At 42.8% G+C, this 27,887-nt stretch overlaps 1 protein-coding gene across 27 annotated transcripts in view; it reads left to right on the plus strand.

Moving 5' to 3' along the window:
• Positions 1-27,887, plus strand: part of MAGI1 (membrane associated guanylate kinase, WW and PDZ domain containing 1) — a 329,749-nt gene that overhangs the window by 221,426 nt on the left and 80,436 nt on the right. For all 27 annotated transcript variants that reach the window (XM_088171296.1, XM_088171298.1, XM_088171299.1 and 24 more), the window contains one exon: positions 22,757-22,876. In XM_088171296.1, the coding sequence (XP_088027422.1) occupies positions 22,757-22,876 (120 nt within the window). The remainder of the gene's footprint in view (positions 1-22,756; positions 22,877-27,887) is intronic.

The following is a 27,887-nucleotide window of genomic DNA, read 5'->3' on the forward strand; positions in this document are numbered from 1 at the left end:
GTCTTTGTTCCTGCCTGTGAAGTACAACTGCTCTATTCCCAGGATGATTTTAAAGAAGTAATCAGTTGGTCAAAAGGATAAATAACCTGTATCAGATTAAGTGGCATAAAGTCCCAAAATTGATATTCCCCATTATTATAAATGACCTTTCCTTATCACCCTGGAGATGCAGCTAGCTGGCTTCAAGGGTATGTCCTTGCAAGAAGGTTGGAGTGCAGATCCATGGGTAATAGAGCTGGAAGGTTAAAAACAGGCCTTAACTGAGAAATAGGTGTAAAGATCTACTGAAGGTTTAGAGCTGATCACATAGCTTTCTGTGTGCGTTTTTGGGTTGGTTGGTTGGAGTTTTTTTAATTTTTAATTGTAGAAGAATTTAGCGGTTGCTCACAAAATAATGAAGATAAGAACTCATCAACTACCCACAAGGAAATTTAATCAAGTCCTCTGCTAATTTTATTTATTTGAGATTAGTTCCTGTAAATAAGCTTTGTAATGTATTCCAAACCTCTAGAAAACAAAAGCTCTGGGATGGGGAAGGTACCCAACTTTTCCCAGCAGTGGCAGCCGCACTTTGTGGTCCCACCTGCACATCCCCCGAGCCCTGCCCGTGGTGGGGCTGCCACCAGCACACTTTTTGCAGGCAGAAATCCTCCCAGGCACCAAGTCTGCATTGCCCACTCCTGCCTTGTGAAGGTTTTTGTCACTTCACCTTTTTTTCTCTGCTCGCCATCCCTTCCTGCTCCACGCACGGAGCTCAGGGGTCTCTGGTCCCCTCCATTTGGTGCTGGCAGCCCCTGCCTGACAGAAGCTGGTGATTGATGTCAAGGCTGGGAGCAAACAGCTGCTGATTTGATTATTACTGTTCCATCTCCTAACCTTTTGGAGCATTATGGGAATACTTATTCACCTTGTCACGCTTTAATGGCACTCGGTGCAGTGAAACAATGGAGGAGTGGTGCTGTACAAAGGTGGTTTAGAAATTCCTGTTCCTGTTCTTTGTGTTTACTTACAGATATAGGGAGAGAAGTGAAGATCTTGCTGTATGGAGGAATGGAAAATTCATCTGTTTGACTGGGAGCAGTTACAGACATAGATGTGCAATATGTTAATAAAGTAATTGTGCTATGTTGCTATAAAGAGGATGGCTTCATTATAAAATTCTTGGTTTAATACTGTCATTACAGCAGATGTATAGCATATGAACTAATTTGCATGCAGATAAGGAGGCTCTGACAGCTTGGTAGCATAATTACTGCATAGCATACAGCTCACTAGTGCTGGGAGCTGAAGCTGTTACTGGAGGGGTGCTCATGGGACTAATTACATTGGCTTTGTTAAATTTAAAATAATGTATAGCCAGGAATGAGACCCTGGTCCTGTGCTCCATGGTGTTGTGCACAGTAAGTTACAGAAGCCTTGAACTGCTGCAGCCATTTTAAGCCATGCACATGTCTGGATCTCAGCATTTCCCACTGTGGTGGAGTCACCGGCTTGGATTTAACCAGGGTGTCTGTATCAACTTTCAAACAAAATGGTTTGAAAACTCTGATATTTCTGTATATTAAAACTCCAGTTAGGTCCTTTGGATAAGTGGAGAAAACTATGGCTGCAGAAACTTTGTTTTGTTCAGTATCTGATGGGAATGGATGCTGAATGGATGAACTCAGGCTGGTGAATGGATTCTCCCCCTCTCCCGGGTGCACCTATGGCCTTGCTTCATCACATCCATGTCTTTGTGATTTGTCTCCACTTAATTTCAAACAAATTTCTTCTTCCCTTTTTTTTTTTTTTTTGTATTTGCTTTGACTGTGTCTGCAATTTTTAAAGATCTTATTATTGAGGTTCCTTTATGGATTTCAAAATGTTTAATTCATTACTAAGTCATTATAAACTGAAGGCATTCTATTTTCCCGGGGAAATCAAGACAGTGCCACAGGAGATTATTTCCCCCCCTGCTACTGTCAGATTAGCTTGCAGAGAAGGGAGGAATTTGTGAATGCACAGTTGACTTTGATTATGTAAGCTGGAAACTGGCGAACAGTATGGATTTATTTCAATTCCACTTACTTTAAAAAGAAAAACATATTAAATTGTGAGTGCCTTAGGGCATCAGACAAATGGGAAGCCAAGCAGGAAGTGTGTATTCCTCCCTGACCTCTCCTGCAGAGCAGTGGGTGATGCCAGGTATCTGGGCAGACAGAGCTGCAGGTTGTGCTAGGAGTGTGATGGTTTTGGGGAGGATGAGAAGGAGACAGGGGCTGGTTTATGGCCAGGACTAGGCTCTGTGCCCTCAAGGAGGGGAGAGGCTGCTGGTGTGTGTGAGGCACTGTGAGATCTGGCTGGGATCAGCAGAGGGAAGTGCCCTTCTCCCCACCCTGCTGGGGCAGTGAAGGTCCAGGTGATGCTCAGACAGGTGCTGTGACATCCTGCTTCCATCAGCTCCCAGCAGCTTTGACCCCTGAACCCATCAGAGCCTGGCTTTCATGTCAGGAGGGCCCTTCTCCCATATCCTTACCTGCTGCCAGCCCTGGCATGGCGCTGGGTGTGGACCATGCTCCTAAAAATCATCAGCATCAAGGGACCAGTGGGACACTCAGCAACTCAGTCCCGTGCCATGGGTAAGGGAATTGTGCTCCAATGCCTCAATGCATTCCCTCCCTCCAAGTAAACACTGCAGCTCCCACTCCTCTGTCTCCATAATTCTCCCTGCCAAACAAATATTAACCTACACCTTTTTTTCTTTTGCACTAAATATTTGCCCAGGTATTTTATTTTGCAAAATTCAAGCTCATCCTTGTAATGATCTGCTTGCGTTTTGTTAATCCCAGAGTATTAATAGCCTGCTGGCATTACTGCTAATTTGGAGTTTCAGCTGTGGAGTGAATATAGTAACAAATTTTTGGAATGGTTTGTTAATCTTATCAATGTTCATTATGTATTTATTAATAGTAATTAGAGCCAGTCATAATGATGCATTTGGAACTTTTTGCATCAATCAAACAAGCATTTTTTTGAGAGCATGATCATCTAATAGGAAATTTAATGTGTAAATATGTACAAAAATTAAATATGGTAGGAGAAAGAGTACAGGAAAACATTGAACCAAATTAATAGTTTTCACCAAAGTTCATGTCTTGTCCCACCATCTCCCAAAGCAAAGTAAAAAAAGGTGGAAGAATAGAGAGACCTTATCTCTCTTTTTATAAAAAAAAAATTACTTACTGAAACAGTTCTAATTGGGCTTTTTTCCATATATCACAGAGATTTCAAGGCAATTTCTTGCAGGTTATTCAGACAGTTTTAATATGCACATGCATGTGTAGATATTCTTCTTCTTTTTTCTTCATTTTTGGTGGTGAACTTGAGTTATTTCACAGGGTTTTGGTTTTTCAAAGGCCAGAAAGGAACACAGTTATTTTTAAAATCAGGGCTCTGTGCTCTCTTGACTGAGACTCAGTCAGGTAATCAAACCTTTCCTGGCCATTGGTGTTGCTCACTCCTCCAGATTAATGTCACAATGTCCTTTTAGGACAAGCCCTGAATGAGTCCTTTAGGTCTCTTGCAATCACATGAACAACAGAAAGAGTAAGAGCATCTCTGAGGAGTCATGATTGGACTTTGTTGTTGTTTCCTTGCCGACTCTGCTCCTCCGTTTATGCTCTTTAGGCCTGCTGTTGCCACTCAGGAAACAGATTATCCAGCACTTTTCCATCTTCCAGCCCAATCAGAGATTTCTCCTGAATCAGCAGTGCTTATTATCTCCAACTGTACATAATTATGGTAGAGAGGTTGCACCACCATAACTGGATAATGTCAGCATTTCTATTACAGCACTGTACTTTTTAGTGTCCTGAAATGGGGATATAAAATCTCACTTTAGCTTTATAGTCCTTCCAGTGGTGAGAGATAAGTGTGTGCAATCAGCCTTTAAGCAGTTAAAGAAACCCATAAAAAAATTCCTCTTTGGGATGTCAGTTGTGTAAAAGCTTGTTACAAACTGGGGTTTAATGCACTTTTGCAAAACTATTAAGCACCTGAAGGTAGCAAAGGGCCATGAAAATATCAATAATGCACAAGCACAGAATGATTTGCAGGTTGCTGCGACAAAAGAAAAAAAATAAAATATGTGGGCTCCGGTTTTAGCAAGTCTGCCAAAATGTTGTGAATATTTAACGGTGAGGAATGACTCCTGCAGAGCTGTTCTACTCCAGGAAACATTTGAGTATACATATTTAACAATCTATTAGTACAGTTGTATAAAAACCTTTTATATATGTGTGTAATCCTTTATGAAAATGGTGCTTGACATGTGAGAGGTCAGCTTTTTGCAGTTGTTTTTCTTTAAGTTTTTAGTGGTATTTTGAACTCCTTTTTCACTGCAGTCTGCTCTCCCTCCTGTTACCCCCTGCCCTGTTTGCAGCATCCTGAATTAAAGGCAGGAGGTTGGCATTAACCAAGGGCTTCCTCAGAATGACTGGCCTGATTTCTTTAAAACATTCAATATGGTCTTTTTCAAACAGGAGAAGAGGATGGTAGTTCATCCCTGTTTAAGAACTCGAATAGAAGTTCTGTCTCATGCTCTGCTGCTTATCACATTCATGCCAGCAGAGACCAGTGATGATTGCAGTGCTCTCTCTGAGTTCTGACACACTTCTAATTATAGCATACATTGCTGTAAACTCCAGAGGTGATAATGAAGCCCGGACCCATGTGTCAGCAGAGCTTTGGAAAGGGTAATGCATTCCTGTTCTGCACTACTGGTCCTTATTTGTATGTTTGCAGGCACCTAGACTCCAGCAATGATGTCTTGTTTGTTTTCACTGAGCCAAGAGGTGAAACATGCAGAGCAGTGGAGATGTGTAATTTTATCACGGTAATTGAGTATTAACTATTTGCATGTCCTTTGAGAGATGCACAAGGAGAGGGGCAAGGGCAGGAAGCTTTTCATACAAGACTTTGTTTAAACTTGTTGCCTGGAAAGTGTTGACAGGTCTTTAGTGCTTTGCTGTCTGATGACAAACTCTTTCCACTTCTGAGCACGGGCTGTAGGAAATGACTGACCCCTGTAAACCAGGCTTACTTCTATAGCACAAATTCAGCGTTCACAAAATCAGGATGTGCAGAGTAAGGGAGGAACTGTGCTGATGATGAGTTAGAAATAGCCCTAGGAAGCTCTTAGTGAGTGATTAAGACTTTTTACTTTTTTTTTCCAGAAGTGATGAGCGTAAGTCTGCTGCTCTCTTACACTTTCCTAATTGAGGTGTGAACCCATCATGCAAACCTTTACAAATTCTGCTCATTAATCTGTGCAAGTGAACCAAGCTAGCTCTCAGAGAGGGACATAACCAACTTTGCCCTTCCTTCAGGTTCTCCAAGCAGAAAAAAAAATAACCTTCCAGGCTTCAACCACTAGGAGCACCTTCATGTCTGGATGACCTGACAAATGAGTCCTGCTTCTTTCTGCAGATGAATCAGTGCAGTTATGTGACATATTTGGCCTTCCATTTGCGGTGCTGTTGACAAGAAGTATATCTTGAAGCAGATCATGAGGGTGCAGCTACTGCTGTCTTCTGTAGCCATTACTGCTTAGTGGGAAAAGCAGATAGAAGTGGCCTTGTGTTCCAGTGTGGGAGGGGTGTCCCCATCTGAACTTCTCAACCATCTTTGGTGAGAAGGTTGGGACCTTATCTCAAGGTCTAAGCTTCTAAGCTACTCATTTGAAAGATAGAGTCACTTGAACTCTTGTGGATGTGCTACCTGTGGGCCAAGGGTACCAGAAACACCTGTAATGACGCAGTTTCAGTCTCCAGGAGGAACAGAGTTTGTTCCCTGCCTTTGCTGTGGGGGAGAAGCAGCTGAGGAAGAGAGAAATCTAATTTAGCAGAGGCTTAACAGCTAACATGCTCCAAAAATTTATATATATGTTGGGGGAAAATCTGACATAACTGAAATTATACTAAAATCAGGCATTTTTTCTTTCCGATGCCACTTATTTTTCTCCAAGAGAGGGACTGAAACCCTGTTTGTGAGAGAGAGGGAAATTGCGAAGAAAGAAAGGAAGGAAGGAAGGAAAAGAAGGAAGGGAAATAAATAAATCACCATGGTCTCCTGATGTGCTAAGCCAGAAAACTGCAACCCTGTACAAAGCTGAGAGTTGAAGAACATGGGCCTTTTGGTTCATCCATCTCTTTTTGTCTTTCTAAATATGTTCTTTCAGTTGTGTGTTACCGGCTTTCATTCGCCTGGACCACGACCATCATCCACAGCTGTCTCCAGGGGTTAGAAAGAATATCATTTAAAATTAGTTGGTATTGTTGAAATCCAAATGCAGCCTGCTGAGAGCTGCCAGGCTGTGCTGGCCAAAGGGCTGTGTGAGGCTGAGCCGGCAGCCGGGGGTGGGGATGGATATTCGGGGATGGGGATGGATATTCGGGGATGGGATAGATATTCGGGGATGGGGATGGATATTCGGGGATGGGATGGATAGATATTCGGGAATGGGGATGGATGTGCGAGCGGGTCGGGCAGGGCAAGGGGCGCTCGGAGGTGAGGAGGGGGCGGGAGCCGGCGGAGCGCACAGCCCCGCGCTTATCTGCGTGGGAACGCAGCACCTCGCCAGCCTCTAAACCTTTAATCTGCACCGGGAATTTATATAAGGCTGCGTGCGGAGGTGTGAGGGTCAGCGGAGTGCGGCTGCCCCGGGCTGGAGGTGAGCGGGGAGCGGGCGGTACCGGGGTCCCGGCGGTACCGGGGTCTCGGCACGGCGCACGGAGCGGGGCTGGGGGGATCGAGGGGATGAGGGTCCCTGCGGTACCGGCGTCGTGGCATGGAGCAGGGATGGGGGCGGATCGGGGTCCCTGCGGTACCAGGGTCCTGGCAGTATTGGGATCCTGGCAGTACCGGGGTCCCTGCGGTCCCAGGGTCTCGGCAGTACCGGGGTTCCCGCAGTTTTGGGGTCCTGGCAGTATTGAGGTCCCTGCGGTACCGGGGTTCCCGCAGTTTTGGGGTCCTGGCAGTATTGAGGTCCCTGCGGTACCGGGGTCCTGGCAGTACCGGGGTCCCTGCGGTACCGGGGTCCGGCGCACGGAGCAGGGAAGGCGGCGGCAGCCGGGATCTGCAGGGTAAAAACTGAGTTACACGGGAGGAAATTTACGTTTTGGACTGATTCTGTGTTAATGTGACTAACTGGCCCTATGGAACGAGCCAGGCTGTGCCGTGGGGATGCCAGGGTGTAATTCCACGGGGAAGGAAAGCTGTGGCTGTGGCACTGGGGAGGGTGAGCAGGGTCCCTGTCAGTCACCAGAGCTGCTGTCATGAAGGGGCTTCGGTCCCAGCAGCTGTTATGAAAATATATCGATTCTATATTGATATAATGATAATACATCGAACAAATATATGAATTACAGGGTTATATATGACAAAATATAACAGTTCTGTATAGAACGCTTGTATATATATAATTTATATATACAAATTACTGAATACAGTCGTGGAGTGTGCAGCGCTGGGCAGAGCTGGGCCGGGTGGAACAGTGCTGCCCCAGCAGTGAGTCCCACCCAGCACCCTCCTCCATCCCTTCTCCATCATCATTCCTCTGCCAGCCCTGGTGGGCTCCCAGGATCTTGGGGGAAGAGTTTGGGTCTGGATGATGCTCTCAGGCACACAGTGGGGTTGTTGGGGTGTCCCATGCAGGGCCAGGAGTTGGACCCGGTGATCCTTGTGGTTGTCTCCCAACTCAGGATATTCTGTGGTTGAGTGTGTGGCTCTGTCTGTGCTAGAAGGTGTTGATCACAGGTCTGTAAAGGTCCTTGGCTGGATTTGAAGTTGAGTGCTGCTCATAATCCAGACATGATCTATTGCCCTTGGTCAGATGCAGCACCTGCCCTAACAAATCCATAAATACTTGGCTGCTGAGCTCTGTCCTCGAGTGACTGCAGTGTAGATGTGCACTTTGTAAAAACTCATTTGAAAGAGGCCTGCTCTAAACAGATGAATGAGTTGGCTTGGATACCTTTGAAAAGAAAAATCCTCTTCTACCAGCACACGTTACAATTCTGACATGATTTACAACAACATTGTCCTCTTGAAAATTCTGCTACATGATTACAGTGGGGCCAGCTCTTGTGATTTGCAAACTTTAGAGAAGGCCTTGAAGGAGGTAATTTAATCCATTCCTCTCCCTGAAGGCAAGAACAGCTTTACCTCAGCATCATCCTGAAAGACGTGATAGGGAGAGTCAGTTTTCTGCTGTTCATGGTTTCAAACCCACTCACTGTTGGCACCATTTGTAGCTGCTAGTGCAGTCAGTCCTCCTGCAAAGTTGAATTTTTGATGTTTCTCTCAAAATCTACCTGTAAGTGCTGTAGTTTTTACCTAGACATTAAAATATCACCCTGGGAATCTGAAGTCCTTTCCTTGGGAATGGTGTATGGGAAAATAGGATGTCACAAAGTAAACAATTGTCATCAGCAGTTCACAAAGTTACTGGCCTGTGTAACACAGAGTATACAAAACAAACGACTCATTTTCCTCTGCACTACTGGGAGGAAGGGCTGGGAGGAAGAAAAGCAAGCACTGGATGTCTGAGAATAAGCAGCTTTATAAATGCAGTTCTATAAATACTGTGACCATTGCTACCCAACCAACAGGTACACCACTCTAGATTAATTCATTACTATTTATAAATTCACACATTGTGGTAACTTGTAGTCGTGGTTTCCAAACAGATGAGGAGTGTAAGCTAAAGGTCATGAAATAGTACCACAGATAGCCTGTGGATATCTCCAGCACCTGAGCTTTCACTGTGACTTCTCATGGCCACACACTCCACGCTCCCACTGACCCTAATGGGAATGGTTTGCACACACCAAGTGGGGAATAAACCAGGAAATCACTCCCTTGTCCATTAGAGAGGCTGTATGTAGGACTGTGAAGAGCAAGAGTCACAGCTGCTGCTACTGTCTGCTGTGAAGCATTCCTTCTGAATGACCCTGATCTGTGTGCCATGGAAAATACCTGCCTAGGTCTGTGGTAGCAAGAGCCTCTCAGTGATCAAAGCAGGTTTCTCGAAGTTTGACTTCTAAAAAGTGTGTAAGTTCATCGCTGTGCATTTATCTTTCAGAAAAATTCCTAATCCAAGCTGTGGCTGATCAATGGTTGCATTAATTATGCATAAAAGGGTCAATTCTACCAGCCTTGTTCCCTTTGAATGCTGCTTTACCCTGTGAGGAATTGACTTGCATTATGCAGGTTGGACAAATTCACCTCCAGTCTGAACTTCTGTAAAAGTCTCCAGGGAAGGTCAAGTTTCTGTTATTTTCAATAATAAATGAGATTCCCATTGAGTAAAATGATCCAGGAAATCAGCTTCAGCTCTCGGAATAACAGTTTTGTGGTCTCTGATGGAGGGCTGGAAAGAACTGATAAGAGTTAGAAGAGAGATGAATGAATCTCTCCAAGCTGCAGGTTTTACAATTCTAACCGAGTAGAACTGGCTCCCAACACAAGTGTTAATAACTTTTTATTTATTTTGAAGGTTGTCTCACAGCTGTGATTTTCAAATACACTTGTTTACAGTCTTATCCTATCTCAAGTAAAATTTTTATAGGTGAAAGACAGCCACAGCAATAAAGGAGAAGATGGTATTTGTGTAACAGAAAATGATTTCTCACAGCTCACAGGAATGCCTTCCCTTCTGCACGTTTTTCTGCAGAATGGATGTTTGGAAGCGTTAATGATTGCATTTTCCCCTTCAACTCTGGAAGCAGCCTAATTTGGCTGAACAGTCAGAAGGGAAAGAAGAAATAATTAATGTGATTCATTCATCTAGAAAGTGTAAAGAATAACTTAAATGGCAATAGTGGTAGAAAATATGCTGTAGTGAATGTTTCAAACTTCACATTTTCTGTTGAGGTATGAAGTGATCTGAAAGGAGTGAGTGGCAGTTCATCAAAAGGATGTGTGTTTCCTTCTAGTACTGTTTTATTGGCCCTTTCCAGTTATTAATCTCAAAATTGCTAAAAATACATGGGGTAATGGATGGTTGCTGTTCAGAACTCTAATTTACTTTTCTGCACAGTCACTGTGGGAAAGTGCTTTAGCTACTTTGGCTCTTTTGTATTGCCTCGAGAAAGAATTTCCCCATGTGTTTTGCTCCAGAAGTCATCTGTTGTTTGTCAATGTATGCACATAAACAGTTCTTGCCATTATGCCTGAATATTGAGTCAGCAGTTCCCTCTGATGAAGCCATCACCAAGGCCCGTCACGTTCATCTGCACAGATCAGCATCACAGAGCACGTAATGCTATTAACTCCCAAACATTGTCTGCTAACCACAGAACTGTGGGACACGAGTGACCTTCTGCTTTTTCCTTCCTAATCGGCTCTGGGCTTGGGCTGCCAGCTTGGCTGTTCTGTGCCTCCATAACCCATCTGAAAAATGGGCACAGTTTCATCTTCCCACCTTGCTGGAGGCGTTTTGAAGGCAAATGTACTGACAAAGGAGACCTGCTTGGATTTTTCCATGTGTGGTGGAAGATTGGGGTGTTCATTCCATTTTTATTTTAAACATTTAAAATGCCTCCAGTGAAATTATGTCTCGTTCATTGGTCTTTGGTTACACTCATCTTGCAGTGGCAGAGGTAGCAGGGATTTCTCTCTTATTTTGTTTTGCCTTTCTGCAACATGTCCTTGACAGGATGAGAGAATATTTCTTTAAGAAATGGTGCTGGGAGATGGAACCCCTGGCTCTCTCCAGCCTTGTCACCTCCACCAGTGCCATGGGCAGCAGGGACCACCTTAAATCAGCAGTGTCCTGAGTAGGAAACAAAAGACAATTTTTTTGTTTTGTTTTTCTTTTTTTTATTCACAAAACATTTATTGCCCCGAGGCTGTTATCCTGCAAAACCTTGAGCATGTGTTTAACAGCAATCACGGAAATTGGTCTTGAAGCAATTGGGATAGTTATGTGCTTTGAACTGAGCAGGTGATTTGCAGCAAGTCCCATTATCAGTTCTGTACCAGCATCTGTCTGGCAGAGTGGTTTCACCTGCATCACTCCTCTGAAGGACTCAACACAGCTGTCAAAGGATAAATGCTCCACACTTTGAAAATATGTGCTGGAGTTTAGATTTAATTTTTTTTTATTATTTTTTTTTTTAGTAAGGTCTTATCTGTCATATGATATTTTTGTCCTGAAGAAAAGCAATCTATCTCTGGCAATCACTCAACTGTCCTTTAAGTCAAATAACATACAGATACTTCTGAGAGAATATCATCTCAGGGTTTTCCTAAAGCCTGGATCTGATTGTGTACTTCCAGGCATTCATTTTCCAGGCATGCAGTGATCTAGCAGCATGAGAAATCTGATTTCTGGGGAAACTGTCTTCTGAACCCCTCAGATCACAACACCCTCCACCAACCGTGTCTAAGCCCAGGAGGTAATTGGGGTATTGAGGATTTATTTCTTCCTTATCCTCTATGTGATGCCAACACAACTGCGAGCTAAAACCTGGTGCTGTTTTTCTTTGCAGGGAATTGGAGGCAAGACAAGGAACAGCTCATTTGTTTGGGCTGCCAGACAGTTGCATGAGGATAATTATTGTGTGCTGTTTATTTATGTTGGACTCAAACCAGTGGTGGTGGGGACCTGGAGATGCTCTGGAATTACTCACGGCAGTGAAAGTTGGAGCTGCTGGTGTTACAGCTCCCTGGGGCATCTGGTGCCCAGTCAACACCAGCAGGGCATTGACAAACCAGCAAATGAATTTAAAATAGCATTTAAAATTGGGGCACTTGCAGAAGATTATTTGCAAGAAGCTAATAAAATGATGGAGTGTGTAATGTGATGGAATGATTGTTTTGTGTGAAGGCAGAGCTGTAAATGACTATGCAGGGACATTTAACAGAGAGAAGGTAGAACTGGAAGTAATCAGATGAAATGAAGCAAAGATCATTTAAGCCAAGCACTGGGGTATTTTATAGGGGTGTTACTTGGCTTCAGAAAGGCAGAGTAAAGCACCCTGTGAGAGTGTATCCTATGAAACTCCTCGGTGATGACAGGATTTGTGGGCAAGGTTTTTATTGTTTGTATACAACAGGAAAAGCAATAAAATCAATGGAGAAGCTTGTACACATTATCAGTAACATGACAGTTCATTTTGGACTGCAAAGATGCAGAGTTATGCACTACCTAAACAGCAGGCTTTTTCTGTACCAGGAAATGTTTTAATTAAAAGTGAGGAGAATGTATTGTAACCTGAATTTTCTTTAGTATTCTATTGGACTTAGAAAACTACAAGTTCTTTCTCTCAGAGCTGATGGACATGAAATTCGCAGCTAAAGAACTGTAAATAACAAAATATGGTAATAGTTTTTATTTCCATGAGGCAGAAAAATATAATTAAATTTAAGTATTTGATTTCTTTTATGTTTTTGCACTTCCAGTTATCAATAGGGATGAATCTGAAACTCAAACCCCAATCAGCTTCTCAATGTTTGGCATTTTTTCAGCATCTTGAGCTGTTATCTAATCAGCATCACAGAAGATGAACCAGGAGAATGTTTTCAACCAGCTGAAGTGATAGCAATCATGAAGGACTAGAGCATGCCTTGAATACAGAGCTACTGAAAAAAAAAATGCAGGAATTGGTAGCAGTTAAGGACAGGTAAAATTAAGGGCCAGGATCTGTAGGGAATAGTGCCTAAATGTGCATATTCTAGTCCTTCCCTTGAGTTTTACAGCAAGTGCATCCATGTGGTTACATGAGTGCACATTCCTATAGTCTGCATCCTTCCTGCTGTAGCACAGGCATTTGTATTTTTTTTGGTCAGTATTGAATATGAAGCTGTAAAACTGCTAAGCAAAGGTCGAGGAGGATTTGTGAGGGAAAAAGAACCATCTGAACCAAGGGCTGGTGAGTGGGCAGAGCCAAAACTTGAGGAGCCACAGGAGACTCTGATTTTCCAAGAGTGTGATGAGGTTATCACAGTTCAAAGTCCATTGGTTTTATAGCATTTCATGGCTCTGGGCTATGGGACAAAGTATTCCATGGAGACAGTGTTTTCAGTGTATTTTGTTAAGGGAAAAAGACTGCTTTTAATAACCACATTGATGTCCTGTGGAGGTGAATGGGCATGGTGGCAGTGGTGTTTGTTTATTTTGTTGGGTTTTTTTAAAAAATGGGGAAAAAAACCTCTCTGACTCTTTCTTTTCAGTAGACTGGATGTGATCATTGGAGCAAACTTGAGGCAGTGCCTCAGAGATAAATCAGGATGTCTTCTATGACTCTTTCTTTCTGTGGTAGAATTTTACAGAGATTAGACTAATGAACTGATCTTCCTGCTGTTAGGTGAGGTGTTTTATTTAGACCTTTATCTACAAATTAGAGATCTGCTGCAAGGGCAATTAAAGTCAAAAGAAGGAGTTTTATATCACACCCAAACAGGTATGACCCACATTGCATTGCATCTCAGCCATCCAAGCAGCAAAAGGAGGTGAAGAATCTCTATTGAGGCAGCTGAACTGTTGGGTATCAAATAATCTGAAATTTAGTGCTGTGGCTTTTAAGTACAGAATATCTCTTCATGGATATACGTGCACATATGTATGCAGATGTGAAAAGATGTGTTTTTGAATAAAAGCTGAATTTAAATACTGCAGGTGTTCAGTCTGTGTCGGAAATGCCATTTATTATGAGTTTAATTATGGTACCTGATCATAGGGCACGTCTGAAGCCTTGAAGTAGAATAGAAAATAGGATATCTTCTTTTGTGGCATTTAAAATGTTTTGGTATCCAAGTTTGAAAGAAAAGATTTGCCTTTTTTTTCTTCCAATAGTTGTGTCAGCTTATGTAGTAGTACTGTTGAGGAATACACCTGGTCCGGGTAGCTGGGCTCACAAACTGCAGATTGAGATGGAAATTGAAATTCACTTTAAATTGTGGGTGGGACCCTGAGACAAGAGGCTGTCAACTGCCAACCTTAGGGATAAAAAAGGACATGAAGATGGGGGATGCCAGCCAGGTGAATTGACAGAGACACTGTAGGAGCCTTCCAGTCCCAGAAATTAAAGTCTCTAGACTTGGAACTGTGACTGTCAGGGTATTCTTCTTTTGGTGGAAGTAGTCACACATATTGCCTAAACAAGTTTTCAGTATTTTTTGATAAAACTGGTCGTTGTGTTCTTGTTCACTGTATTTCTGCTTCAAAACTCCACTGCATGTCTTTCCCCAAATAGGAAAATTCCTCCACTACTTCATGGCAGGCAAAAAGGATTGTATAATGTTTACAAAACCCTTAAGTTTTCTCAGGAAACCAGTGAGCTTGGCTGATCAGACTTCCCTGGTTTTGTGTCTGTCTTTGTTCTGTAACTTGGCAATTAATCTTGTAAGAGTTTACAGTGTGCCCAGTCCCAAATGCTGTCTTGTCCCCTCACCCTTTCCAAAGCCCTTTTTTCCCAACCTTTGGTCTGGAACATCAGGCTAAAGGTTTGAGAGCCATTTATTTCTTACCTATTCTATGGTTCTACTCCTGTATAACCTACTCAAAACTTGTACCAAGCCATGTGAAGACCTGATAGCTAGTGAAATGCAGTTTTTAGTACTACACTGTCTTAATCCAGCTAAACATCACAGACAGTCCATGGTTGTTTTCTTTCTCTGCAGCTGGATGCTGCTACTGGAGCAGTTCACAGCTTGGTTTAATGCTATCCTTGAGTTATGAAGCTCTCAGACTGGGCTACACCTTCTCTTTGGCAGTTTGCAGAAATCAGATAGCTCTGCAAGCAGCCATGAAAAAAGCAGATATAAAGCATGATAGGTTATGCCTCTCGATAAACTACTTCCTAAAATGCGAAAGTATAAATAAGACAATGAAGTATTTGTTTAAAAATGCTGAATGCGTGGGAGCAACCCTCCATCCCGAGTCTCCTGTGAGTTAAGGGTATTTTAAGCACTTCTCCACACACACCTTTGGCCTGTTGTATTTAATACAGATGTGCACATCTGTATGGAATAGTCATCTGAATCCATGTTGTGATTTTCCACTGCTCTGCCTCAGCATGGTGAGGCTGCAGGTGACTGATGTGGAAGCACTGCAGGGATCAGGCTGGGCTTGGGTTGAAATAGCCCAGAGTGAATGATCTACAGGATTAAAAATAACCAGCTAATCAGGATGCTCTGTAATTATCCAGTGTATGTATTTAATTTACCACCCTCAGTCATAGCCTTTCCCAAGACAGACATTTCTACTGAAAGTAACTATGATAATGTTTACATCGATTAAAGGTGGAGCTTTTGAAATAAACATGTGTGCCATGGCTGCAGAATTATCTAAGCTTCTAAAAATGTATATATGACAGAAACAGAATATAAGTGCAAGTATATAATCACCTCGTTAATTTACTTTCAGCTAATTTCACTTTCTGTAAGTTGCATCCACACTTAGACAAATGGCAATTTTCATTCATTTCTGTGCCAGTATTTAAAAGCAGAACATTACAGGGCAATCTCATTACTACAGCTTTATTGATTTATAAAATTGCACTTTATTACACTAATCCATATATTAGAATGAATAAAACCATGCATAGTTGCAGCTAAGGCATTCTTGCCAAGGAGGTACATAGTTTGCTTTCTCATCAGTAGTTCCCAATTTAAATTAGTGGATGTCATGCTGTTGGACTCTAGGAACACGGGATTAATGGCAAACTCATTAGTTCATGAAGTTTAATCTTCTTGGTGGGTGTCCCACCTCGTGGGAAATAAGAGGGATTTGGCTGCAGGTGTCTGGTGAGGTAACAGCAATCACTCAAAGAAAAGGATCTAGAGCTGCTGCTATTGTGAGCCCGAGAATATTTATTATTTATGCTTTATTTGGTGCCAGAACACTCTTTTCTTTGCTTAGGAGAAAGCAAATGGATGCTCTGAAGGACACATGAAGAGGCTGTAACTGCATTAGCAAGTGCCCATGGCAGTGGAACCACTGGTGGTACTTTCCCAGGTCAGGGGGGTGATGCTCTGTTTGAATATTTGGCATAGATCCTTAAAGGGTTTTTTTTAAGTGGCTTTCTTGGGTAATGTGGCAGGTTTTACTTCTCATCATCAGGTAATTATCAGTTTATTTTAAATTGATATTAGAGGGAGGGAGCCCCTGATGCTGAGTTGGCTTTGCATAGCCTTGGCGTGGTGTTTCACAGCACATACAGAGGAGCTTGCAAAGACCCGACATGGTGGCAAGTTATTTTTGTCCCTTTTAATCTGGCCCTGATCCTGATCTGTAGGGTTTCCTAAATCCCATTGATTTCTCCAGAATTAGGTTCCTGGAGTCCTTTGAGAGCCTGGGTTTTGCTGGTCTTGTGCTACTAACCGGAAACAAACCCACTTTCTGTACCTCAGAGCCCTCTAAGGATAAATGTGTGGAAGATTATCAGTGTTCTTACTCGGTGGCAGGGAAGGCCACTGAAATACCAAAAATAGATTTATGAAGGACAAAAATAACTTGCTGCCTGGAGGGTTTTACACAATCTGAGCTGTGCTGTGTGCCTTGGCTGAATCACTTGCGCAGGGAGGCTCGGGGCAGTCCGTGATTCTTCAAGGGTAAGGGCCAGGGAGATGCAGCTGGACACAGCAGCTCGGAGAGAGGGAGAACAGCTCCTGTGTGTGCTGGGGGACAACCTGCCAGCACCTGTGTGCACGGCTGGCACAGCCCTCTGGGCCAGAGGGGCTCCTCACCAGCTGATGCTCTGGGATCCTTCTAGGGCTGATTGCTGGAAAGGCAAGTGGGAGAAGGAGATCCTAAGCTCTTCTGTACAAATCCCTTCCATCTCCCCCATGGAAGAAAAGTTGCTTTAGACCACGGCCATGAAACGCATTTCTTTCTGAAATATGTCTGTAGAAAGACAGTTTTGTCTTGGTCAGCTCTTTTCTGGGTTTAATCAGTCGTTCCTGCTGACCACAGTGAGAGAATTTTGCTTTTAGTCCTGCAGTTGTGTGTGTGGCCAGGAAGAGTCAATCAGCATCTGTGCCTGCACATGCATCATTAACAGGGCTGTGAGTTAATTTCTAGCAGCAGACACATTCTTCTTTGGATTGAATTTCTACTCCACCACCAAGATACTTTGAATGCCTGTCACGTTCTTGGGGTTTGTAGGTGTTGAGTCGCTGGCTGGAGAAGGGATGGATGGAATTTAAAATCCCAAAATGGGCTTCCTGAGTTTCAAGTTTCAGGAGAAAATTGTATTTATAAGCTGAGCGTGTTTGCCTTGTAACAGATTGGGCCTGTCTGAAATGTCCATATTTTATGTAGTTACAACTATGAATGACCCCTTACCACAGTACGTGGGGTTACAGTGCATAATGGATTGCACAACAATGTCCAGATACAATTCTTTTTACTTCTGTTGGGGAAAAAAATAAGATATTATTAGTCTGAGTAACCCCAGAAGTCAATAAGATAAGGCACTTCTGTGTACAGTGTCTTCTTGCAGACAAGTTACACTTTATTTTTGTGAATGTGGATAAGGCTGTTTTTAGTACTGGGCTGCTGATAAGTTCTGCCTTAAGCTTGGCTGCTGATCAGGTTCCCTCTTCTGGAGTCAGACCAGGTTGTCTCTGTCTTTTCCCTTCTCCGTTTGCCATTAGCAGATCTGTGAAGTTTGTTCTGACTTCGAGTATTCTGGCACCATAGGTGACAGATGCAGGAGAGCCAAAGCAGGCTCCCTAAATTACCCTGTGATGTGAAGGTGGCCTCCAAACACAGTGGGAGGCAAGAGGGGCTGTTTTTCCTAATATGTTTCCTCTTTGGCAGCTGAAGGCTTTTTCCATGTAGGTGATGAGAGCAGTCTCTTCTTGCTGAATGAACAGAAATACCAGTTTTTTTACAATGGGAAGAGCAGCACCCTGCCTTCCTCCCACCCCAGCCTTTCCTAACCTCCCACAGCAGCACTTGGCCTTGCAGCCTCCTGAGTCAGGAGCATCCCTGCACACTTCACATTAAAACTTTATTTACTGCAGTTCCACCCACTGCTGGTAACCACCAGTGGCTTGAGTCTGTGTAAAATATGGTTCTAGCAGCTATTATCATTACTCTGAGTGTACAGCTCCCACATTATCTGTCATTTTAAGAGATGCTGGTCAGTGGACATGAGGAGCAAATGGCTTGTGGTTTGATGAGATGTATTTTGGTGGCTCACCAGATTGTCACTGCCAGCCAGTGGAACTGGAGAAGGAGTTTGCAGAAATTACTGCTTTGCAAACGGGAGTTGTAGGTATTCTGCACTGGAAATGGTAACTTCCAAATGACTTGCTAGGGGCTATTTTGGTGCACAGTAACAGTATTACTGCTCAAGAACAGTTTTTTTCTTTTAACATGGAACCAATTTAAGTGACTGTGGCCCCATTAAGTCTTATTTTTAGATTACAATAAGCAAGACTCTGATTAATTTAGCAGCAGGGCATCAGTGAATATTAACAGTTTAACTTGAAGCCCTGGTAGATTGATAAAGAGCTAAACAGTCCCTGAGTCATATATTAACAGTCTGGCCATAGCATAATTGAGGCTCGTGTTGTCAGCATGCTTGATAGGCAGTGCAACAGCAGAAGCTATTTGTCTTTTAAATGGGCACTTTAATTATTCAGGATAGTAGATGATAGTCATCAGTATATCTGAGCCACAGCCCAGTTATTCTAGGCATGTGTGCACAAGCTCTAATTAGTTCAGGTATAGAACTGAGCTCTCCTTGGGCAAGCTCACCTGTGTCTAGAAGCACTTTCTCAGGGGGGTCTGCAGCCCTGGATGAGATTCCTCTACTGTGGCCCCAGCATTAGAGATGCCAGAATAAACTGGGATGCAGATAGCTTGGGAGTGATAACCAAACCAACAGCTGGGCAAACATTTCATCTGAGCCACTCATGTTAGATGAAGTTTTACTTCCCTGGTCCACGAGAGAAGGTAAAACCTGCAAAGCTAACCAGTAGCCTTATTTTTTGTTTTCTTAAGTCTTCTGTGGTTACAGGAAATTTTAGGAATTCTCCTGTGAATGTAATGTACCTAACTAGTAGTGTATGCTGTGGGATATGCTAGCCAAATAAGACTGAAAGCTTATGAACCATTAAATGTGCAGAAGGAGTTGGTAGCCACTCAGTTCCCCTCCAGTTCCCTCTTGTTGCAGCATTAGCAATTCGGAGGTAGTCACACAATGGACATAGCTCAAATTAATTAGCTAAATTGGTAGCTAAAGGCAATAAGATTTCATGCCACTTAATATTTCAATGCAAACAAGACAGGCAACTAAACGTATTTAAATATGATTGGCTCATCTTCTCGAGTGGAGTATCTTATCTTCTGTTTGGGCTAAATACAGCTCTCATTGTGCTCAATTAATTCTGCCATTAGCAGTGGTCTGACCTGCTATTAGCTCTGATAAAACGTACAGTCATCCCCTTCACTGAAGACCATCCTGTGGTAAGGATGTTGAAATGCAATTTAAAGGGGGAAGGAGGATACACACGCTTTGCTTTTGTACATAATTAAGCCGCGCTAGTGGTGGGAGACTTAATTACAGCAGGAGTTTATCAGCAGAGAGCTGCAGTGGTGGCTGGCAGGCTGTGATGGGGCTGGCCTGTGAACACACACAAGCTGCACAGCCTCGGAGCAGTTGTTCCCGGCTGTGAAAGGGCTCTGGCTGGAAGGTGCTGATTATTCTCGGTGTCCTGTGCCTGGGAAAAAAAAGAGTTTGTGCCTCTTGGCTTTCTTTTCTTGCCCCTGTTCTTGCCGCCCGCCCTCTCCCCCCACCCTCCTTGCGAAGCAGCCCTTCTGGCTTTGTTGTAAGTGTGGTTTGTAATCATTGTACACATCCCAGATGGTTCATGAAAACTCTTTGAAATGCCATCTGCCAGGCGTGTGTCCAGCCGGCAGCCTGTCATTCTGCTACAAGAAAAACGGAGGCGGGTTCTCCCTTCCCCCTGCCTCCCTGAATTGCATTCACTAACACTTGCTCAGATGTGGAGCAGGATAACAGCCGGAGCATCTGCAAGCAATCTCTGCTCCAGACAGCAACATGGAAACTTGTTGGGTTTTTCTCCTTCGCCCAGATAAGATATCCCAGCCAGTGTAGTTTTTATTTTCCCTGAGTTTGCTGCTGAGGACCAGCTGAGGTGACAAATGTTATCTCTGTGATGCAATGTTTTCCTTTTCCACCGTGACTCTCCTAATGCTTTCTGCCTGTGTTGCAGGCAGTCGCGCTGATAGCCGGCACAGCTGCGGGTTTTTTTGACTTGAACATATTCAGGAAATTAAGAACACTGAGATGAAACAAATAGATCCATTAAAATGGCTCAGAGGAATTATGGCAGAGATATAATTGTCATGTCAAATAGGCTGCCAGCACTAGTAAACTGCTGACTGCAATTTCACCGCTATAAAAATTCAGAAGGAAGGGAAAAAATGATTAATAAATATGCTCTGTGAGAAGATAGAGATAAAGAAAAGACTAGGCTTTAAAAGATAAGGTGAAAGCAATCCTGAAGTTCCCTGATCTTTGTGTCTCATCAATGTGTTAGTTATTGGGAAAACACACGTCCTGATCTTTGTCATTTGGCTCACGTGCCCCATGGCTGGGGGACTGATTGATGAGCAGGACTGCAGAGTCCAATTCTCACTTCCATTGTGCTCCAGGCATGGGACAGCTACAGCACACCATTGGTTATAGTTATTGGTGTGGCTTTTCATCCCTTTTGCTTCCCATTCTCTGGCCACGTTAGGGGAACGTGGCAGTGGCCACCAGACATGCTCTGGGGAGGGTCACACAGCCTCCATGGCAATGTCAGTGCTCAGGAGGAGATGTGGCATCTGGGCTGGCATCACCCCAGCTGCTGGGTGTGTGTTCCATGCTCCTGGTGTGCCAGGGAGGGACCTGAGTGAGCTTCTCTGCCTGCCTTGGGATGGAAACAACAGCACTGGGGCAGAGAGGGGCACACGGTGCAGCTTCAGCATTTCTCTGGACTAATCTGTGAAAGAAAATTGTCCTCTGTTGCAATCTACCCAGTAAAAACTGATGTAGCCTTACTATAAGGATTCAGAAATACAAAGAATGCAAGACTGAGTCCTTTCCAAATAGGAAAGAGTAATTCTGCTAGCAGGGTGGAGATATACATCACTATTTCCATCTTCTTCCTTGCTTTTTCTCCCTCCTTCACCCATTCATAGAGCTCCAAGAGGAGGAATGATGGAAAAAAGCACAGGAATTTATAGACTCTCTGAAGGCTGACGGTAAATAATAAAAAAAGAGTTTCTATTTTGAAACAAAAAATGGAGGATGTTAGAGAAAATGGATGTCAATCAAGGAAATTAATCTAGTGACAGTCTTTCAAGGGTGTCACTCTGTCAAGACTGACCTCTTGAACAGTCTCTCAGATGAATAGGAGATAAGCAGACTTTCCGCTTTCCTGGCACTTGAGGAAAACATTTGCCAGATGCAGGCATGGTAAATTTATGCTCTTTCAACTTCTGAGAACTGGAATCTTCCCAATTAGTTTTCAGAAGCTCAGCTTCTTTATTCTTTCTTCTGTCCTTTTATAGAGGGTTTAAGAAATTGTATGCAGTGAGAAGACACTGCCCAGGGGCCAGAGGAGTCCCTCAGAAGTGAGAAATTATGCTTTGTTCAATGTTAGGTATGGTTTCCATGTCTCTGAAGTTATTCCCAAGCCAGCAGATTGGTTTCAGCCACAGCGTTTGTACACCTCCAACTCTGTCTAACTCCGGACATTTTTCCAAAATTTTGTTTCCTGTACCATCTGTAAATCTGTCATTTATGTTTAAACTCAGATGTAAAGAATCCAGCCACCTCCCAGCCTCTAGAGTCATGGAAAATAAAGGCTATTGAACAGAAATGGATCCTTATCAATGAGGCTGTGCTCAGTGACCTAAAATGCAGCTTCCCAAGTCATCTTAGGAAACAAGTCATGAAATGACTCATCTTGCACTGTGCTTCAGAGTGCTCTAAATTGGCCAGAAGGGACAAGAGTTTCAGAGCTGGCAGAGTGGCAGTGACCAGAGCCAGTTCTCCATAGGCACTACAGAAATTGTCAAGTGCTGGAGAGAGAGATTGAGTGTGACTTATTACTCAAAAGTGTTCCTGAACTGCAGTGAGCTTGCAGGTGAACTTCTGTGAGAAGAGTTGTCAGGTTGTCTCTTCAGTGAGCATGTGTGTGTGAACGGTGCATCAAAACTGTCCCATGGTACTTTTCAATGCTGAATAAAAAAATAACAGCATAAGTAGAGATGAAACGCTAAGAAGAAACAAGGGAGAAATTATGTTTATGATGTGAGAGAACATTTGGTGAGATAGTGATAAAGGAATAATGGAACCTGGAAAATAGTTGCCTTATCTGGTAATACAGATTGCAATTTCAGTGAAGTATGAGAGACAATGCTAACAGCAGGAAAGTAATTGCTGGCATATTCCCAGGTACCAAGCTTCTCCAGCTGTGTTTCTGGACACAGAGATGAGAGATTTCTTTGCCAGAGTCTTCCTGAGAATACAAGAAACACTCTTCAGTTGTTTTGTTCTAATTCAGTTCAACCTGAAATCTGTGTCTTGTTTTTACATGGGCTCCTAACTTGAAGCTTCTTTTGACCCTTGTAGCTCACAGAACTGTGTTTTACAGATACTGTTGTATCTTTGTGAAAATTTGTTACTGTCCCTTTTAACTCTTGATAAGAAAACAACTCTAAAAATGTTCTAACTTTTTCTTTCAGGCACAACCCGCCCTCCAAGAGAAGGAGAAGTGCCTGGTGTGGACTATAACTTTCTGACTGTGGAGGAATTTCTGGAGTTGGAGAGAAGTGGGACCCTTCTGGAAGTAGGAACTTATGAAGGTATGGAGCCAGGGGCAGTGAAAAAGCATTCCAGATACCCCTGGTGGGACACCCCATTTGCATCTCCCTCACTCAAGTTAGGACCTGGCTTTCCATCCCAGTGCTCTGCTTCTCCGTAACCTGAGAGAGAGAATTCCCATTTTGCAGTGCTTTTATCTTTTGCCTTCAAGTTGACTGCCTGAAAGATCAACGTCAGTAGGCCAGGAAAATCCAACATGTAATCCCATAACAGAATACTGGGGCAGTATGCATTTATTCATTGTACCCACTAGGGCTCATCTCCTTGTTCAGTTTTTCTTTCCTCCTGCTCTTTCTCCTTCCCTCCATCTTCCCTAAATACACTTTCTTCATCACCCAGTTGTGTGTCACTATGCAGCTAGGTGATACACTGCTATTTTATTTTTCATTATTCTTGAATAATTGCTTCTAACATGGGTCATTGTGTTGATCCTTTTTGCAGCACAACTTTGCAAACAACAGCACTGAGACAGTCAAGGGGCATAGAGTGAGAGCAGGAAAAATCTCCAGAGAAATGCATGGGAATTTGGCCATTTTTAGGTACACAATAGGATTTGTGTAACTAAATCTGCAGTCTAAAGCTCCTTTAAATTGAAAATTCCTTTTGGAGTGGGTTGGGGTTTTTTTCCTCAGAAGAACATTCAAATGTACCTCTTGACAAGACAATGAAAAGAAATACTTTACAGGTTTGAAAGTCCTTCCAGTGTACTTCAGCTCAGTCATTTCATATTTCCATTTGAAAGAAGTTTAATGGTTCTTTCTGTAAATATAAGAGATTGAAGAAGCCTTATTCTTTCAGCCTTATTCTAATTATTATTTATAATAAAAAATATGGAATAAATTTAAAAATACAAACTACACACAGCTAGCCAAAAGTCTTTGAAAAGCAGTCATCAAATATGAACAGAAAAAATTGTCACATGTGGTTTTGGTGTTCAGGGTGTGAAATACTGTTTGTCTCCTTCTTTCAAAACTCTGTTTTAAGGGCACCTTTAAACCCTGTGTTCGTTCCCAACTGCAGACAATTGCTGTGTCAAACCTGGTTTGCATGAAGATGCTAAATGTGTAATTTGGTTTCACTCTTCCACTTCTCTGAGCTGATTAGCTCCATCAGCACCAATGCTAACATTCCAGCAGCAGCTCTTCTCCAAAATGAGCTTTTTCCTCTCTGTGTTTCTAATTATAACACCCGAATTAGTTTTCTTTTGGTGCTTGAAATAGATCAGCTGCAAGGCCTCTCCATTGCTTCCTGATCTATTTGTTCTAGTGACCTTTCCACTTGGAAAGACAAAATGGGCAACTGTCTGTAAGCTGGCTCCTGGGACCTGCTGGGAATTAGTTCTCAGGAAATGCTGTATCCATCTGGGACAGCTACAACACAGTCATTTCATTGCTTATGTGATTATATGCAGCAGCAGCTAAACTGTTCAGGTTTCATGGCTTGCTCTTTTCAGTTGCTGAAGATGAGGTTGATTTCTCAGAAGTCTAATGTGTATTTCATTTCTGTGGGTGATAGAAGTGCCTGAACTTTAAAGGAATAATTTGTCAGAAGTACTGAGAAGCTTCTTTCCCCATTGACATCAGTGATGCTGGTGCATTGTGGTTCTGGAGTGCTGGCCCATGGAAGGAAAAATCAATAAGAATAAAGCAAATAATGATGATGCATGTGTGCACATATGCATCAAGACACATTACTATTTGATTGTAATGTGAAATAAATAGAGTTCATTTTTCACTTATGGCTTAAAGAAATTATTTTGCTGCCTTCTGAGATTTCTTTAATGGCTTTGTTGTACTTTTTTTTTTGGAAATCTTATTTTAACGCCCGTATCGATCAAGACAGTGTTGATCTTGATTAGATCTTGGAAGATGGGGTGATTCAGACTCGATGCTGCAATCACAAGCAATTCTGTCTGTAAAAAAAATCTGCCAAAAACCCAAACCACAAAGCAAGTTAGACTTTTAATGGCCAAGTCTCTGTTATTGTCCAGCTTTACAGCCTTAGATATTTTAATTATCACTTGGTTTTTGTTGCATTTTGCTGCCACATTTCTTTTAATAAGTGTTCCACAATGATAAATTTAAATGGAATTTTGATCAGTGATGGCTTATTTTAAACCAGAGAAATAAAACCTAAAAAAAAGGAAATAATCTTCTAGTTCTACCTGCTGTGCTGAATAGGAATCAGGATAAATGAAGAGATAAGGTTGCTTGTGATTTAATGCTCTCAAGTGATTTAGAGATGAAGGAAGAGGAATGCTATGAAATGGATGAGGAATGGGGAAGTTTTCATGTGCCAGCCAGCCACGAGCTCATGTGGCTCAAGCAGGCTGGTGGTTTGGGGTCACCGTGGTCCCAAGGACCCTTCTGGCCTTAATTTGTAAGCATCAGCATGTGGTGGTGGAGAAGATGGATGTAAAGTCACCTGAGTACTGTCACTGAGAAAAATCTTGCAGAAGAAGAGGTAACAGAAGCATTTAATAGCAATTACTGAAGTTCTGGGGAGAAAGATTAGAAAACAGGGAGCCATCAGAAGAGGGGTAATACACAGGACTTTGATGCTGATACAGATACTATTGATTTGGAAAGAATAAAGAACAAGCACAAGAGAACAGTTGGAAGCTATAAAAAAGTAGGAGAGTATATCAGGTTTTCAAAGAACAACCTGGGTTTTGAAAGTGCTCTAATTGCAAAAAGAGAAAGTGCAAGCTGAACAGGAGAAAAGAGGCATTGCTGACCTACAGGGCTTCGTAATGCCATTTATTATTTCTCCTGGTGCACTGCAGATAGGTTCCTCTGGGCAGCTTTTAATTCACATCCCAGTGAAGGCAGAGTGGGCAAGGCAGCTGCTGTTCTGGTCACCTCTCATCTCCCTGGTGTGTTCTGCACCCAAAGGGCTTCAAAAAATGCAGTAAGGTGGGAGGGGGCATCGACAAACTTTAATTCCTGGGGTCTTCAGTGTGGGTTTTAACATTTTGGTTTTTAACCATAAAGCCCAGAAACATCTTCTTTGCTCCCCTGATGAAAGATACATGTTGATCACATGAATCCAGTAACTGGAGCTGGAAGACCTGCCCAAAGCTGTGATGCTGCTCCAGTATTGGTGTTTTTGCCCCATGTGTGTGCTGCACACAGCACATTCAAGCCAGTTAGAAATTCCCATTGACAATACTCATTAGGAAGGAAAATTCTTTTTTAGGCTGCACATCGTCTAGGCCTTGTGGTGGATAGGAAATCACTGTAATTGTAGTCTCAGGCATTTATTGACTGCTCCTTCAGGGCAGAAAATACTGATGGATGCATGGAAGTAATTGTGTAGGTTACTAATTATTTAGCAATTACTTCTGCATTTGAATTGCAGGCTCTCACAGGCACCCCAAGGGAGGCCTGCTTTGAGCACAGCCACCACTTCCAGATTTTATTCCTGTTTTTTCCCCAGCTGCTGAGTGGCCCTGAGCAGATCAGGTAACTGCTCTATACTTCAGGTTACTGGCCTGGAGAATATTAAAACAACAGTTACTTCTCTCTTCATTAATATTTCAGCAGATGCCCTGTGCCTGCAGCTATCTGCTGTTTCAAATAGGAGAGGGAGAGTGGAAGCCAGGGTGTTCTGGAGGGTTGTGCTGAATTCAGGCAGCCCTGCAGATGGGAGCTGTGCAGAGGGGCACAGGGACAGGGCAATGGTGGCTGAATTTTGAATGGGGATGGCTGTATCACCAGGGTTTGGTGGGGCTGTGAATGAATGCCTGCCCAGCACTTAGTGATCCTCAAAAGAAAAAGTGCTGCACTTTATAACAAGTGAAGGGTTATTACATTATGGAGTATTATTGTCAAGGCATCATCTTTCATTCTCAGGACAAGTGTTATGTGATTGCCAAGAGAAGTAATAAGTAATCTGCATTAGTCTCATGACTAAGATGTAATGGGGTGACTTGCTAACACTTTCAAAGTATATAAAACTAGCTACTGTGGACAGGGTCTCCGATTGTGGTACTTAATGATTGTAATAAATTACATTAATAGTGCAGTTTGGATTTCAGCCGAAGTAGAGAGGTGTATTCAGCAACATGCTTCAAATCAAGATGCCTTTAGACTAATTTATTTGATGTGCTGGCTCTCCTTAGTTTCTCTGCAACAGCCACACTACCCCAGCTGCTTTAGCAAAATGGGTGGATTGTTTTGTTTTTTTTTTTGCTGATGCCTTCGCAGCCTGTTGGTGTCACCAGCTTGGTTCTACCTGGAAATGAGAGCTGAGCCTGTGGCAGGCAGAACACAAGGGGAAAATTGGGCAAGGAAGGGTGGCAGATGCTGGGGATGCCCGTGCAGGTGAACAACATGTTCTGCTTAATAAGATCAGACACACTGATTTTTGTCTCCAGACTAGAGATTGACTCAGTAAATCATAATGGCTTCTTTAGCACCATTACAGTGTGCCACACTGAATATCCACATACTAATACCTGTGCACAGCAGAGTGATTGCTCTTCTATTTTTGGCTCTTAATACTTGGCTTGCTTTTCTTCTTGTTATTTTTCTGAACCACTAGTAGAGAAAAAAAGGCAACACCTTGTTGTGTATATGCACAATTATCAGTGCTAACTAAGCATGAGTGCTGCTGCACTGAAGTGTCATCTGATCACAAAGCTCCATTGTGCAAACAGCTGAAGTGGTACCTGAGAAACTCTTGCTCTCTAAAAGCAAATATTCAAATATCTGATAGGGGTTTAGAGTGGCTTTGAATTTCCTGTGGCTTCTCCCTCTCTCTGCACTTTCAATAACAAGTTTCTCAATGTGAGCTCTGTTGTAAAATGGTTCATTAGCAGTCATGCGTTTTGAAACACAAACCGCGGGGAAAAGGTTCCCAAACACCTCTGGCAAAAAAAGAGAGATATGGTGAATTGGTTTCTTTCTTTTTAAGTTAGAGTTCAGGTTATTTTAGGCATCATTTACTTTATAACCATAGTTTGATGTGTTGAAGGCTGTTCCTAGCAGT

Source organism: Sturnus vulgaris, chromosome 11 (assembly GCF_052056855.1).
Source record: "Sturnus vulgaris isolate bStuVul1 chromosome 11, bStuVul1.hap1, whole genome shotgun sequence".
NCBI lineage: Eukaryota > Metazoa > Chordata > Aves > Passeriformes > Sturnidae > Sturnus > Sturnus vulgaris.